The sequence below is a fragment of the Lepidochelys kempii genome, chromosome 7 (genome assembly GCF_965140265.1).
Source record: "Lepidochelys kempii isolate rLepKem1 chromosome 7, rLepKem1.hap2, whole genome shotgun sequence".
In the NCBI taxonomy this organism is placed as follows: domain Eukaryota; kingdom Metazoa; phylum Chordata; order Testudines; family Cheloniidae; genus Lepidochelys; species Lepidochelys kempii.
The window spans coordinates 45,131,542-45,147,572 of record NC_133262.1 but is presented as its reverse complement, the minus strand read 5'-3'; the positions used below and the strand labels follow the sequence as shown (position 1 = coordinate 45,147,572).

The 16,031-nt window shown below is 45.6% G+C and overlaps 1 protein-coding gene across 1 annotated transcript; it reads left to right on the top strand.

Annotated features, from left to right (window-relative positions):
* Window positions 1-315: 315 nt before the first annotated feature.
* On the top strand, window positions 316-15,075 carry CISH (cytokine inducible SH2 containing protein). The gene is made up of 4 exons (XM_073352480.1): window positions 316-445; window positions 1,092-1,210; window positions 6,607-6,833; window positions 7,362-15,075. The coding sequence occupies exons 2-4, from the start codon at window positions 1,164-1,166 to the stop codon at window positions 7,862-7,864; spliced, it is 777 nt and encodes a 258-aa protein (XP_073208581.1). The 5' UTR covers window positions 316-445; window positions 1,092-1,163; the 3' UTR covers window positions 7,865-15,075.
* Window positions 15,076-16,031: the final 956 nt, after the last annotated feature.

The window sequence follows — 16,031 nt, the reverse complement described above, 5'->3', positions numbered from 1 at the left end:
TACATAGCCATCTGGGAATGGTCAGCGAGGTTTCTAATCTCGCTTTTTCCTAGTCATATGCACTCCAGAGAATAAAGGGCCCCTGGTGATTGTAACTGCTGCCTGCATTTCCCTCCCTCTTTTCTACTGTGTGCGTGCGTTTCTCTGTGACTGTGGGGCTGGGCTCATTGCAGCTTCCAGCGTCAGCCCAGCCTCATTCGCCTCTGATTGGCAGAACTCTGAGGTCCAGCCCAGCCTCGGTTTGCTCTGATTGGCAGAGCTCTATGGTCCAGCCCTGCTTTCCTGGAAAGTTCTTGGAAATCTATCAAAGGTATTTCTTTGAACACATAGAGGGACAGCAGCCAAATGCTTTATAAAACAGAAAACAATTTACAACTTTTCAGCTGGGTCCCTGGAAGGAGATGACCAATCTGACCTGATCCTGCCTTTTTCCTTGGGGATTTTGGTATATTTTGGAGGCTCTTCCCTTCCCTCCCCCCCCCCCCCCCCAATTCTCTGGAGTGCAGTGCTGACATCAAGATGTCCATTATGGACACGTCTATTTATACTTTTTGTTTTTTAATGTCAGAACAGTGATGTGAATACAATACAATTCCAGGAATCCGTCACTTCCTGGAACAGATTAAAAGGGGCAAACAAAAGATTACTTAGTTGTGTTTTTTTCCAGAGCTTCATTACTCCTGGAGCCAGCGTTCAAGTAGGTTGCAGCTCTCCCAGTTCTACATTCAGGGAGATTATTTATTGATATTTATTGTTATTTCGGAGGAGCTTTATCCTGACTTGAAAGGTCGTTCTGAAGGAGATTTCATTCCTTCTTTTAAAATCGTTTTTCCTTTTCTCTGGTCATTTTAATTTGTTTTTCTTTTTAATCAGAGCAAGAATATATTTTCTTATCTTCAACAGTACCAAGACTGCGCATATTTTCCTAGCTAAAGTTGCTGAAAAATCAGTAAAGTCTTTCTCTGGGCAGCCTGATTTGCTTTCTGCTTGGCTTCTCCCGGTGTGTGAACTCCAGAGTGCCGTGGGAGAGGTTTGTTGGGAGCAGTCCAGTCTTTTCTTCCTGTGAATTCCTAACTAAAGACTTGTCCTAGCTCCTCTAGGGAACAAAGAAGAAGAAGGCAAGGAAAGGGGGAAGACCCTTTTCCCATCCTATTGAAGACTTAATGCGTTTTTCCTGGTCCTGGAGTGACATGATCCTCTGTGTTCAGGGGTAAGATTCCTCGCAGCCTTCATTTTAAACGTTTGATTTGAGAATTGTCAATAACAGACTCTGGGGCAGATCCTCAGCTGGTATAAACTGGCGTAGGTCTATTCAAGTTAATGGGGCTATGCTGTTTTGCACCAGCTGAGTATCTGGCCCTCAGTACATGTGAGTGTCTTGTGTTTCTGGTTTTTTATATCTTTTGTCCAAGAAGGGCATGAACGGACACCCTGATATCCATGCTCTCTCTATAGCTGAGAAATCACATGGCACTCAAGGTCCTTACAGGGTAAACATTAGCTAGGGGAAAATTCTGACTATGCTATACAATGTATCATATGTAAAACTACAGAGGACAGAAGCACAGAATAATAGGAGCTATCCGATTTCTCCATAGAAACGAACTACTTACTACCTTAAAAGCTTTTCAGGATTTTTTTTTAAACTGTCCTTGTCTAATTCTAAATGAATATATAGAATGAATGCATATTTCTTCTTGGATAGCTTTTCTATACAAGAGTGTGTGTGTGTGTGTGTGTGTGTGTGTGTACACATACATGTGTATACATACAGTGCATTATAAAAATTTAAGATGGGGAAAAGCCCTAGTGCCCCAGATAGCCAATAAGGTGCAAATAAATTCTTGTGCATGCCTAATTTTATCATGTAAGTACCCCTGGCTGGAGCATGCATATTGGCATTTGCATGCTCACATGGCCAGTTAGGCACTAAATGGGTCATCTACATATGTACGTACCTGATCTGCATGAATATATCAGGCATTTGTGCACTTGGAAATATTTGCAAGCTCCTACCTTCATTAATGTCTGGCCATGATGTCATTTTAACCATCCTGTCTGCCACTAGAAGATTTTCCTCACAGTGTTATACTTCTGCTCTGTCTACTTTTAAGTGACTCAAGTGTGGGGATTTCCACCACTTCCCCAAAGAGCCTCCAATGTCTCATAGAGCTCACTATTACAAATATTTTCCTGCTGCTCAACCTATGTCTTCCTTTGCTTGATTTCTCCCATGTTTTCAGCCCACATGACAGTGCTCATAGTCAAGCTGCTTGAAATTAATTTTTCAGGTTAAGCTTTGCAGGACACTATCATATGCTTTACTGAAGTGCAAATATATCATATCTACAGCGTATCTATCATCCATTAATAACCTGTATTTCATTCAAATGGGGGAGGTTTGTCCACTGTTTGTCTTTATAAAGCTGCTTGTTTATTGCTCCAAGTTCCATTGTCCTCTAAAATTGTATGCATTTTGGACCCAATCCTGCCCTTCTTACTCAGGCAAAAGTCCTGTGGGAGTTGATGGGAGTTTGCCAATATAAGGAGTGTAGGACTGGACCCTTCTTCCTGTACTGTTTCACTATGTGTGTTATTATGAAGTTTGACTTATCACCGAGGGAATGGCAAAGATCACTCTAATTGGTACCGTTTGTGTCTGCGCTCTTGTATCTTCTCCGTTCTCCAGGGCTTTTCTCGAGGTGTCAGAAAAAGTTTGTTTGCTGCTACTTTTAGGACAAAAAGATGCATATCAACTGGACCTGCTGATTTTTATAAATACAGTTTCTTCCACATAATTCTTTATCTGGTTCATAATAGCGGCTGTAGTCACAGTGTATTCTGTTCATTCCTGATCCTTGACCTCTTTTCTTTTTGTCTTGTTTAGTAGCTCAGCCACCTTTGATTCATCATTTATTAGACTCCATTAATGGGTCCACGTTCCTGCCACACATGGATTTTGAAACTTTCTTTCACTGCACTGTGGTCACTAGAGGTTGTGTCACCCCAGGCTTTTTATATGTATGGGAGGGGACAGGGGAGCACAATCCATGCAGCATCCCCTGTGGCCTTTCCCTGGATATTGTGGAAGAACCCCCTCTGGAAATGCATGGGGGTTTGGGCTCCACGGGTTTTAGGTGGCAGGATAGTCAGGGAGCATATGGGAGCCAGAGGATGAGCACTGTAGGTGAACTCATCTTTCTCCGATCCACACTGGCCCCACTTCACAAGAGCCCTTGTGACTACAGAGAGGGGACTGTACACAGGGGTGCTGGAACAATTTTTATAGTAGGGGTGCTGAGAGCTATTGAACCAAACTGTAAACCCTGGATATAATGGAAACCACTTCAAGCCAGAGGGTACGCCAGCACCTCCCGCACTCCTAGTTCCAGCACCTGTGATTGTACATAGAGTTTAAAGATTTGAGCCCTTTCTACATCTCTGAAGTGAAAAGTGAAGGGATTCACAGCTTCCTTTAGTGAAAGGGCCTCCCCAGGGTGGCTTCAAGATGGGTCCTGGAGGTTCAGAGACAGCATTCCACGAGACAAATGGAAGATACAGAAGCAGCATAGTGAAAGCAGGAGCAGAACTTTCAAATAAATGATCAGTTAAGGTTCCTAGTGATTGTCTAAAGATTCCATTCAAAACCGCTTCCTGATCTCTCCATCTCCCTCAGACAAATCTTAATCCCTTTCCCAAATCAGGTGTCTAAAAAGCAAAATGGTTCTCATGCTAGCAACAAGAAAACATTTCTTTAAACACAAGACTTTGCCTGTGGGCATAGCAGAAACATTTCCAAGAAGAAGCAAGCTCAATTTTGGAATCCAAGCTGCAGTGTTATTGTTCTCGAGCTGGGAATGGGGCCTGTGCACTATGGGACTCCTTCTCCCTTACTTTTCACCTTGTGCAGTCATTTATACCTGTGCAACACAAACTGCTGGTGTTGAAAGCTACCAAATTTGAATCCTCCACTGAGAGTAAGCATTTGACACCCACTTTGCACAGTGATTACACAAGGTGCAAGGCAGTGGAGGATCAGGCCTGTACTCTTTCTTTTTGAAAGAGTACAGGCAGTGCCCAAAAGCTACTGAATAATACCCAGGTGAGACTCTCCTTGGAGAAAGTGCCTGGGCTTCCTTCATGACAGTGCTACCATGGAAGGGAATCTTATCCAGAGCCATTGCCTGCAAGACAAGAGCCACAGAGAAACGCTTTGTACACTAGTTATCAGAGAATACTGGTGAAGACTAGGGGCTAGAACAAAGATTTAGCAGGTGAGGTCTTCTAGGATAGAAATTAATAGGCAGGATTCAAAGTCCATGCATGTCATATCTTGTTTTTTCTAAAGTAGGGATTGGCTGAAGAAGACCAGGGATGTATTTGGCTGATGTTTTAACTCACAACAGTCTCTTCTGAAAGTCTGTGGAGCATTTGATTTTGTGGGATCAGTGTGTCCTCCTTGACTGCCCTTCATTGTTTGAGAATACTGTGCGTCCCTCACTTTAGAGCCAGATTTACCTATGGCCCCATAAAAACTCTCTACGTAGCTACATTTGAAATGCAGAACCATGGAACTCTGACTGCAGCTTGCTCTCTCTCTTAAAGGAAAAGCTCCCCTTCAATCCCCTCCATGCTATTGTTCTTCATATGTCTCTCTTTTTGGGTCTTTGTCCCACAATTGGGATACAGCAGGGTGAGAGGGCTGGAGAGAGGAGTGGGCCAAGTCAAGGTAGGGTGGGGAAGATCAGTCTGTAACCTTATCCCCTGCCTCGTCCACATTTGTGTGCCCATTAAATGTCACTGTCTATACAAAGGACAAAGTTGATAAGATTGGAGGAGAAACGCCAGGGACATCCGTCCTCTCTCGCCCTCTTTTTCCTATGACGTGAGAGAATGCTGCAGCTGCCTTTTTAATCTCCATTAGCTTCAGACAGTCCCTAGGTCTCAAGTTGGGGATTGTATTGCATTTCCCTGGGAACACATTTACCTTATATTTTTTTACCCTAGAGAGGTCACCTTGGTGCCAGGTGCAGTAGAGATAAACATTTGAGATATGCTGTGGCACAGGGTTGAGTGAGGGTGAAGAGTGCCAGAAGATGGAAGGCCCAAGCCAGGCCCAATCAGACCCTCCTATCAGCTGCTCTCTTTTTGTTCTCTTTCCTTTAATTTTGCATTTCATTCTTGCCAGCTCTGTAGGATTTTCACATGCAGGAGCAATGCATGTGGGGTGCTGCCCACCTAGAGCACCGAGACACGTGCTGCTTATTTTCAGACTCCTGCAGGACACGCAGCTTTGTACATTCCCTTGGCAGTGAAAACTCTGGGCTGATTCCTCAGACTTAGAAGTCTGACTGGGAATGGGAGCTCCCTCGTCACACTCCATCATCCTGTACTCTCACCACAGGTCACACCTTCTTTTAGCATTCCCCATGGTACAGAGAAGGACTGACCACAGGGCAATGGGACACATTACAGCTAGTTGCTAGAAGGCTACAATACTGCTCCCTTTGAAGATTTATAACCACACTGAACAATGCTCACCATGGCACTACATTGTTGGAACCCTTCTACCATGATAAATATGCCAGGGGTTGGGTGGTTACACTTTACACTAAGTTTCCTTCATGCCATTTGATGCCAGGGACTGGCTAGTTATTCCTCTGTGATGGCATTTCAAGATCAGCACACGCTTAGCTTCTAACAGGCATAACAAGATCAGGCCAACCTGCAGTGACAGGAGGATAACATGAAGGAGCTGATTCTTCTTTCAGATACACTGTCATAAATCTGTAGTAACTCCAGTGAAGTTTACACCAGTGAAACAGAATCAGGCCCACTGCATGTCATCAGGAACCCTATCTGTATCTCCTCCCCACAGCCTTATTAAAAATGCAGTATCCTATATATTAGAGCAGTGTCTCTCAACCGTTCCAGACTACTGTACCCCTTTCAGGAGTCTGATTTGTCTTGCGTACCCCGAAGTTTCACCTCACTTAAAAACTACTTGCTTACAAAATCAGACATAAAAATGCCAAAGTATCACAGCACACTATTACGGAAAAATTGCTGACTTTCTCATTTTTACCATATAATTATGAAATAAATCAATTGGAATATAAATATTGCACTTACATTTCAGTGTACAGTATATAGAGCAGTATAAACAAGCCGTTGTCTGTATGAAATTTTAGTTTGTACTGACTTTGCTAGTGCTTTTTATGTAGCCTGGTGTAAAACTAGGCAAATATCTAGATGAGTTGATGTACCCCCTGGAAGACTCTGCATACCCCTCAGAGATATGCGTACCCCTGGTTGAGAACCACTGGATTAGAGGAATGTCAGGCTCTTGGTGTGGAGTTTCAAGGTAGTGTTTGAACTAGTGTTCCTCCCAAGGTGGAAAAAGCCACCCATCCCTCCCTGCATCGAGGGGCTCATCTTTAGCTCTGTGATGTTTGTTTTTTCCCTTTTCTACTTCTGTTGGATACATAAGCATAGTGAGGATCTGTTTACAGAACACGTGCTGTAGCACGCATAGCAGAATCTGAGCTGATAATGCAGCCCTAGGCAAGGCAAGCTAAAAATCATACAATGTGTCCTTTGTTTCAGACCCCATCCTTTGCTCGCAGAGGAGAAGATCAGGAGACAGTCGCTCAGAGGCATTGCAGTGGATTTGTCAGAGCAGATCATGCAACCTCGCTCCGTTATGGTCTTCCAAGGAGAATCTGCTCCTGCCTTCATGGCACCTGCTCCTGAGAATAACCTGCCTCAGATGCGAGATCCTGAAGAAGACCTGCTATGCATTGCAAAAACCTTCTCCTACCTGCGAGAATCCGGTAAGTTTCTACCAACCAGCATGAGGTTACTGGGTGAGGAGGCCACAGGGTGTGGGGAAGAACTCTCTGTGAGCCACCTCCAATAAGAAACTCCTTTCCTAGGAAGGTTGCTGGGCACTAAGGTTGGTCTGCTGTATGTGTCTTGCCCCAGAAACTGTTACAGCGGAAACTTATCGGAGCAATGAGTGGTCCCGGTCTCAGCCACCACACAGCCAGTGTTTATATCACAAAGTAGCCCACCACTAGCATACATGGGAGCTTTGCCCTTTAATTTCTCCATTGACAGAAAGAGGAACTGGCTCCTCTGTCTCTGTAAGCCCCAAACACTGCAGCATGGCCTCCCCTCCTCCAGCCTGAGCACACTGATGAAAAACATAAGCTGGAAACCCTGCAGAGCTTGACTATGCCATCTCTACTGTATTTCCCATAAAGCCTGCTCCTGCCTCCCTGTTATGAGCAGCCTGTGTTTTCAGTCTAGTGACCTTTCTTTCTTTCTAAATGAACTCTCTTTCTGTGATTCCTTTCCAGGCTGGTATTGGGGATCTATCACAGCCAGCGAGGCCAAGCAGCATCTTCAGAAGATGCCTGAGGGTACCTTCCTGGTACGGGACAGCACCCACCCCAGCTACCTGTTCACGCTCTCTGTCAAGACCAACCGGGGTCCCACCAACGTGCGCATTGAATATGCCGACAGCAAGTTCCGGCTCGACTCGAACTGCCTGTCCAAACCCCGCATCCTGGCCTTCCCAGATGTGGTCAGCCTTATCCAGCACTATGTCATGTCCTGCACAGTGGAGAATAAGAATGAGGCCCCCTATCCACCGCCCTCGCCCCTGTCCCCCGTGCAAAAGGAGATGGTGGCTGCGGCAGTGCACTTGAAGCTGATACGGCCGCTCAGCCGCAAGGACAGTGTCCCCAGCCTACAGCACCTGTGCCGGCTACAGATCAACAAGTCAACAGTGGAGGTGGACCAGCTGCCACTGCCCAGGAGGATGGGGTACTATTTGAAGCAATATCCCTTCCAGCTCTGAGGTGCAGCTGATGGGCCTCTGACCAACAGACTAGAATCTTGATGTCTTTTTATCTTGCTGAAGCATGGCATCAAGGGGGTACAGTAAAGACATGGTCATCAGCAGTGACTGCATCCACTTTTTCTCTCCCCTCCCCCAATTCCATGCCTACACCAGGGAGGGGCCTGGTTGTACCAGTGAACTGTGGGACACAATCCGACCTCCGAGCCTCAGAGGCTTGAAGGAAGTGCTCTTGATACATGCACACTACTTGAATTTCAGAGCTGCCGTGACATTAGGAGTATTACCATTGTTCTTATCACTATTTATTTCCTTGTTAGCCTCTCTCCTGATACTTTAAGGCACCTTTTAGTCCATTGTTTTTGTTTCTTTTCCTTTCAAGGAATTAGGGATGGACCTGGGCTGGAATAAAGGATCCCAACCCAGACCAAACCCAAAACTCCAGGGCAGTTTGGATCTGGATTTGAGTGTCACCTCTTTGACCCTGTCTTTGTAGTAAGCCACTCTACATTCCACATCCAAACACCCCTGGAAGCATGGGGGAAACTGAGATTCAGATGAAAGTCTGGATCCAAACTTTGGCACCTGGGCCCTATCTCTGAAACATATGGTCTATTTCCTTTCTTCACAAACTGGAAATGCTGTGACCTCAGAGTGTATGTATGGCAGGCATCTATATATTTCACTGGGATATCACCACGGTTGGAAGATGGCCCAAGGTTGGAAGAATTTTTGGACAAAAACACCTCTCCCCTGCAAGTTCACAGGTTCTGGATATTGAGTTTGGGACAAGGAGGCCCCACTCTGTTCCCCTCCCCACCCCCATCCTATTTCCCATTTCAAAAGGAAGTTCCAAGTAACACTTTTAAATCAAGTCCTTGGCAACCCAAGTCCCCAGCTGATTATCTTCAGGCATTGGGGGTTGTGAGCATCTATCCTGCATGACTTGTGTTTTCTTCCCATCAGTGTCAATCTCTTGGCACTGCCCTTGCCTTGGTGAAGCAGGGAGAAGGGTGGTGGCATCCTGGCCCTGCTCAAAGCTGGCTCTGCTGAGCTGCACTGATGACACATGGTTTGAAGTTATTTATTTATTTATTCTTTCAGTGGCACAGGGGAAAAAAAAACCTGTCCCTGCTCCATCATCACCATGCTGCCAAATAACCAGCCCCTCTTCCCCATTCAGCACTAAATAACTAGCCAACCACCACCAGGCAGCTTCAATCAGAGCTGTGTATGATTTTTTTACCCCCTGTTTAATTTGCTGGTAGCACCTTCTCACTTGAAAGAGACTTAATTTAACTGATGCCAGTATTGCTTTTGCATCCCATAATAGAAACAGCAATTGAGCTTCCTCCCTTTGCCAGTATCCACACCCTACAGCCCTGCCTTCGCCCTCCCCCAGACCTCTATCTGTGGAATCTTTGATCAATGTCTTGTGACCCTTGCATTCTAAAATGAAGCTATTACCCCCAGCCCTCTGCCTCCGCCCCCATGCAGCAAATCGGTCACAAAGGGCCATATCATCCCCCGCAGAAGGAGGGGGCACAGAGTGAGTGGATTCTGCACAGAAATGAGCATGGAAGGGGGAAGACTGCCTCCTCGGAACCATCGTTATCTCCTACCACTTGCCCAACCTCATGGAGACCAGTCCACAGGGCTGTGGGGGTGGGGTGTGTGTTTGAGGAAGATGCAGCTGGGAAAGGGACACATGGGTCTAGGGGGGCTGCTCCTCTCCACAGCATCTTCCCTCACCTCTGAACCCTTAGGACTTTAGCAGGCAGTAGGCCCTGGCCTACAGAGGTCCCAGGGCTGGGTGTATTTGGGGAGAGAAATCCCAGCTTGTTCACAGAGGTGGAAGGGGAGGAAGAGATAGGACAACACCCCAGGGGATAATAGTCTGAAGGAAACCAGTGGAGTTTCCTCTCCACTAGATAGGAGCATCCTGCCTAAGGGGCAACACGGCCCAGTGTATTTAGTCAACGCTCATTTCTTGTCACATTTTACACACTGGTAGTATTGCTGGCTTTGTTTTCCATACTTTGATGATTGACAGCATGCATGTGTGAGGTCAGGTTTCTCTGTTACTGCACCTCTGCCCCCACGCAGAGGCTTTGGAAAGTCAACCAAATGAGAATAGAAAATTAAAAAACAAATAGAAAATACATTTAAAAAAACCCCATAAGACCACTGAACAAGGCTTCCTTTTAGACAAGCTCATCTGTCCGCTGGGTGGAGGTGGGGGTGGGGGGGCTGGAGATTGGGAAACTCCAGCTATGGAACTCACAATAATGATCTTGGGAAACCCGTATGACTTGCCAAGCTGAGCTGCATATGCGGCAGCTCTCTGGGAGAGACCCAGTCACTACAGTAATGTGCATAGGGAGCGGGTAGGTGGTTCTGCTTTCTGAACCATCCACTGGTGACTCCCGTTCAGCTGTGGCCCAACAGCTGACCTTTTTCCTTTGTGGGGCTGGTGCGGGAATCGAGCCTGCAGGTTTCGGAGCTCTTGCCCAAAGAGCTCCTGGGTAGGCAGAGTGGGTGGGAGAAGAGGGTAACAATGTGGCATGCTTGGTCCATCTGAAAGTGAGTGGATGCACAGGGACAACTGGAGGCTGTAAGCTTTTATGGGCAAGGGTGCTCTCTGTGATATTTGTACAGCACCTAGCACATGGGGCCTCTGAGTTCTATTGTAATATAAATAATAATATACATAGACTCCAAAAAGTCACTTCTAGCCTTGAAACAGTTTTTTTTAAATCATTTGACCTGGATTTTAAATAAAAGTCTGATATTTTAAAGCCATTCAATCTAAAACTCTGTGGTCATATCCAAGTAGGATCATCAAACAGTGACTCTTCATTTAATCTTTTCAAAAACCGAGTCTGAGAACACGGAACAAGCTCTTAGCCAGCCTCCCTGTCCTGCCAAATACACACAAACCCAAGTTTTTATTTTGTAGTTATCAGGAGAGTTCAGAGTTTTAGAAAATTCTGATTTGAACATCACAAGGTGAATAGGAATCTGATTGCCACTCCATACACAATAGTTACGGGCAGCAAAATCACAGGTCTCCAGTTGCCAGGGATGGAAGGAACACTCTCAAATAGTTTATGAAAGCGTCTGACCCATCTTAATATTGCTAGTACCTGGGAGAGAAAACCCTCCAGAGTCTAAAATCTGGGTGTGAGTAGGTGCAATGCAACTAGAAGTCTTTTGAAGTGCACCTTTTTACACCAGTTTTGAATTTGGCCCTACTGTAGGCTATACACCTCTAGCACTCCCTTGGGGAGATGGTAGGCTCCTCTTCTGTACTGGAGTCTGGGGCATAGTCCTCTGGCCATGCTGTTCAGGGTCTCTGCTCCCTTGCATGGAGACCTAAAGTAATCCAAACAAAAAGTCGTCATGCTTTCGCAGCCCACAGAGAAGCTCTTAGGGAAGCCAAAGAGAAAAGAAAAAGTACCAGCTCTTCTTCTTTCTGAGAGGGCCTGGGTAGCCAATACTCTCAAGGCGTTTCCCTGGTCAGCAACCCATGATTCCAGTGGCAGGGGGAGCTCTGACTTGCAGTCCTGCTCCAGAGAGCTACCCTGCACCAAGCAGGGATCCTTCCTTTTAGGGTATGTCTACATTGCAGCTGTGTGGTGTCGTTCCCAGCATGGGTAAACAGACTCATGCTAGCTCACTAAAAATAGCAGTGGGGATGTTGCAGTGCGAGTGTTGGCTCAGGCTAGCTGCCCAGGCTTGGACCCAGGAAGCTGGCCAGGCTTGGGTTATCTATCCTGAGCCACAGCCCTTACCACAATGTCCACACTGCTCTTCTCAGTGCACTACCTTGAGCTGAAATGGCACACATCTGACTGCCTCTGCTGGGAATCACATCTTCCAGCTGCAGTGCACACATACACTTCAGGACCTGCCCATCTCCAGGCTTGACAGGCTTCACAGGCATGCCGGGCTGAGGCTGACTGTGCCCAGAGGAGCTCTTTAACTCCTTCCTGATGAGGGTGGGGACCTGCCCCACCACAGGCCCCAAGGATAAAACTCTGCTCTCAGTTACATTGATACTGATCTGGAATAGCTGCATGCACTTAAATGGAGTTGCAGTAGAACCTCGCAACACCTCAGAATGGAGGTTGTTCATAACTCTGACAAAACGTTAGGGTTGTTCTTTCAAAAGTTTACTACTGAACATTAACTTAATACAGCTTTGAAACTCTACTATGTAGAAGAAACATGCTGCTTTCCCTTTTTCTTTTTTTTTTAGTAGTTTACGTTTAATGCAGTACTGTACGGTATTTGTATTTTTTAAAACTTTTTTTTTTGGTCTTTGCTGCTGCCTGATTGTGTACTTGTGGTTCCAAATGAGGTGTGTGGTTGACTGGTCAGTTCGTAACTCTGGGGCTCATAACTCTGAGGTTCTACTGTACTCCAGATTCACCCCTGTGTAAGGGAGTAGAATTTGGATCCCAATCTGGGATTTTTTTTCTTTTTAAAATCCACTGTCTGAAAGCCAAGAATATTATCTTCTGTTTTCATGGGGCCCCCCAAAATCCACACTTTGTTCTCGCTACACTGGCCCTGGAACGGTCATTCACTAACGAACACTCCTGCCAGTACCACACGCATGAGGAGACTTCCACTGCACACCGAGGATATGCGGGCAGGATAATGCTGCTGCTCAAGCTGAAGTTGTTAAACACAAACAGACATGTCTCTATTGGTTCCATTGGAGGGATGGAGGGGTGGTGAAATCAAGGCAAGTCAAATGGAAAAATAAAATCAAGAGGGAAGTTGTGACCAGACTTGGAAAAAATATTTGCAAACAATGGAGAGCATTAAAAAGAAAGAAGAAAAGCGCTAAGAAATTACTTGAATATAATTTTAAATACCCTGAAGTCAAATTCTTCCCTCATTTACAGGTCTGCAACCCCTTGAAGTTGGAGGTAGGTCATCTGGGGTATGCATATGACCCACTAACACACAAAGGTAGTCATGGGTGGTTTTGCTCACAGGTGGTTTTACTGACGCCTTATGTTACTGTAATTATTATTTCCTACTCCTGCAACTTCAGGACATTTTGCCAAGGAAAATGTGTTCATGCTCTGAGAGCCCAGGTGCCAAGTTTTGACCCAGATTTAATTTATTTTTACAGCTGCGTTATACATCTCTGAAAATAGGGGTGTGAATGAAAACCCAGACAGCGCTTTAATTATAACATCATGAAAAGTGCTGCTTTAATATCTCTCCCTGGGATGCTTATGCAGTGTGCTAAGTATCATTGCTGCCGGGCCAGCGTATGGTATTCTTTTCTGCATGCATATTATTTCTGGCGAGATGCATACAGATGCACACAGAGTGTTTGAAGCAGATCTCTAAGCAGGCTGGAAGGATATGTGACAGATCCTCCAAACCATGAAAATGTGCTACAGAGATGCCCTGCAGTGCTTCAAAATGAAATAAGCAGGTAAAGTGTGTTCCACACTAGCTCCTATGGTCTCACTTCATGCCTTAAGAAATCACCCTTCTGAGCAGACAGCGTGTGTATGTGTGAGCAGACATCTTTCCCACCCTGCTCTCAAACACAGGGAAATCTCACCCCTTCTCCTGGGGCTTAGCTTTATTATTAACCAGGGAACCAATTATACATTAACGTGGTTTAGTTTCAACCTTCTTTCTGGGTTTCGCTGCTCAAGGGTTCCTTCCCCTGGACTGCTCAGCCCATGCCCAGGATCGTCTCTCTGAAGACGCAGTCCCTTATAATCAAATGGGTTAATTAGTCAGCAAAACTCTCAATGAATCACAACAATCCACTTAACCCTTTTGAGGCAGAACCAACACCCACAGATGCGGTGGGATGTTTCTAGCAAACCCTGCTGGCCTGTTACACTGCATTTCTGGGCCACCGACCATTGCTATTTTCACCAGTTATCAGAGGAAATGGAGACTCAAAAAGCAAAATAACTGGATACTCCACATACAGTTCTTCCACTTCTTCCACTCGGCCCAGCAATTTACTAATGGTCAAGTCCGTGGAAAGCCTGTCTATCTGCAGCTTCCAATATCTCCTTAGCGATCACTGGCGCATATACAATGGATGGTACCACCATTAATGTCTCCCTCCCCCACCTCACCTGCTGTCCAAGAGACTGGAATATGTGGGAGGGGAACAGAAAGTAGAGATGGTCTGAACAACCCACAGCTTTGGATGCAGATCAGAATTTTGCATCTCATCCCCATTCCTAATTGCAAAGTTAAAACATTTTATGCATCACCTTTAACAAGCCCTGCCCCTAGCTCCACAGGTGGGAAATTTTTAAAACCATTAAACTTGGCAGCCCATAATTAGAGGAACCAGCCAAGAGAGAAAAATGAGAGATAATAAAAAAATAAGATCAAATCTTCCTGAATGTGTAATTATCCAGGGAATGGAGCCTTCCCATCGCAGCTCTTTGCCAGTGCTTCATTCCCAGGGCTACATTCCCAGAGTATGCCCTGCCATTCTGCAGAGCACCTGGGCACCTCTTGGTTTGTTAGATTAGCAGCAGCACAGTGTTTCATGTATAAGAGCCAGACAGAATGCGATTTGCAGCACAGGGAGAGCAGGGCAACCTGATGCTGCTGTCCTGCACCAAGTAACTTTCCCCCCATAGCAGGATACCAGAAAATGGGGTGATGGAGCTGTCGTAACTATAAAGGGAAGGGTACCCACCTTTCTGTACACAGTGCTATAAAATCCCTCCTGGCCAGAGGCAACATCCTGTTACCTGTAAAGGGTTAAGAAGCTCAGCTAACCTGGCTGGCACCTGACCCAAAGGACCAATAAGGGGACAAGATACTTTCAAATCTTTGTGTGTGGGGGGGGGAGGCTTTTTTGTTTGTGCTCTTTGTTTACTTGGTTGTTCTCTCTGGGACTGAGAGAGGCCAGACAGAAATCCATCTTCTCCAACCCATCCTAATCCAAGTCTCCAATATTGCAACCAGTATAGGTAAGCCAGGCAAGGCGGATTAGTTTATCTTTTGTTTCATGTGAATTTTCCCTGAAAAGAGGAAAAGGGAAAGAGGGAGGTTTATTCCTGTTTTCTGTAACTTTAAGGTTTTGCCCAGAGGGGGATCCTCTGTGTTTTGAATCTGAATACCTTATAAAGTATTTTCCATCCTGATTTTACAGAGATGATTTTTACCTTTTTTTTTTAATAAAATCCTTCTTCTAAGAACCTGACTGATTTTTCCATTGTTCCAAGATCCAGGGGTTTGGGTCTTTGATGATTTTGTAACAAATTGGTTAGGATATTATTCTCAAGCCTCCCCAGGAAAGAGGGTGTGTAGGGCTTGGGGGAATATTTTGGGGGAAGACGTCTCCAAGTGGTCTCTTTCCCTGTTCTTTGTTTAAAATGCTTGGTGGTGGCAGCATACTGTTCAAGGCCAAGGCAAAGTTTGTACCCTGGGTAAGTTTTTAACCTAAGCTGGTAAGAATAAGCTTAGGGGGTCTTTCATGTGGGTCCCCACATCTGTACCCTAGAGTTCAGAGTGGGAAGGAACCCTGACAGGAGCTAAAGGTCTTGATAATATGCTGAGGATCCTGCTCAAACCCATTTTTTCTCAGACACATCCATTCTCCACCCACACCCCAGTCCCACACCTTTTTTCCAAGTGCACTTGAGTGTTGGGGAGCGGGAATGAAAGGAGGCTCAAAACATACTCTCAGTCACTGTGGAACATCATGGTTAACCTCACTTGAGCCTCACGTGGATTCTCCACTCAGAACTATACTGGAAGACAACAAACCTTGTCCCTCATGCTGCATGCTAGGCAAGGAAAGAGGCCATTGGGAGTAGGTGTGAAGTTGCAAAACAGCTGGAAGAGACAGAGGAGGAGAAAGACCTGGTTGTATTGGTTGATCAGAAGACGACTATGAGCTGCCGGTGTGATGTGGCTGTGAAAAAGGCAAATGCGATCCTAGGATACATCAGGCAAGGTATTTCCAGTAGAGACAGGGAAGTGTTAGTACCATTATACAAGGCACTGGTGAAACCTCATCTGGAATACTTGTGCAATTCTGGTCTCCCGTGTTTAAGAAAGATGAATTCAGACTGGAACATTTGCAGAGAAGGACTACTAGGATGATCAGAGGAATGGAGAACCTAGCTTACGAGAGGAGATTCAAGGAGCT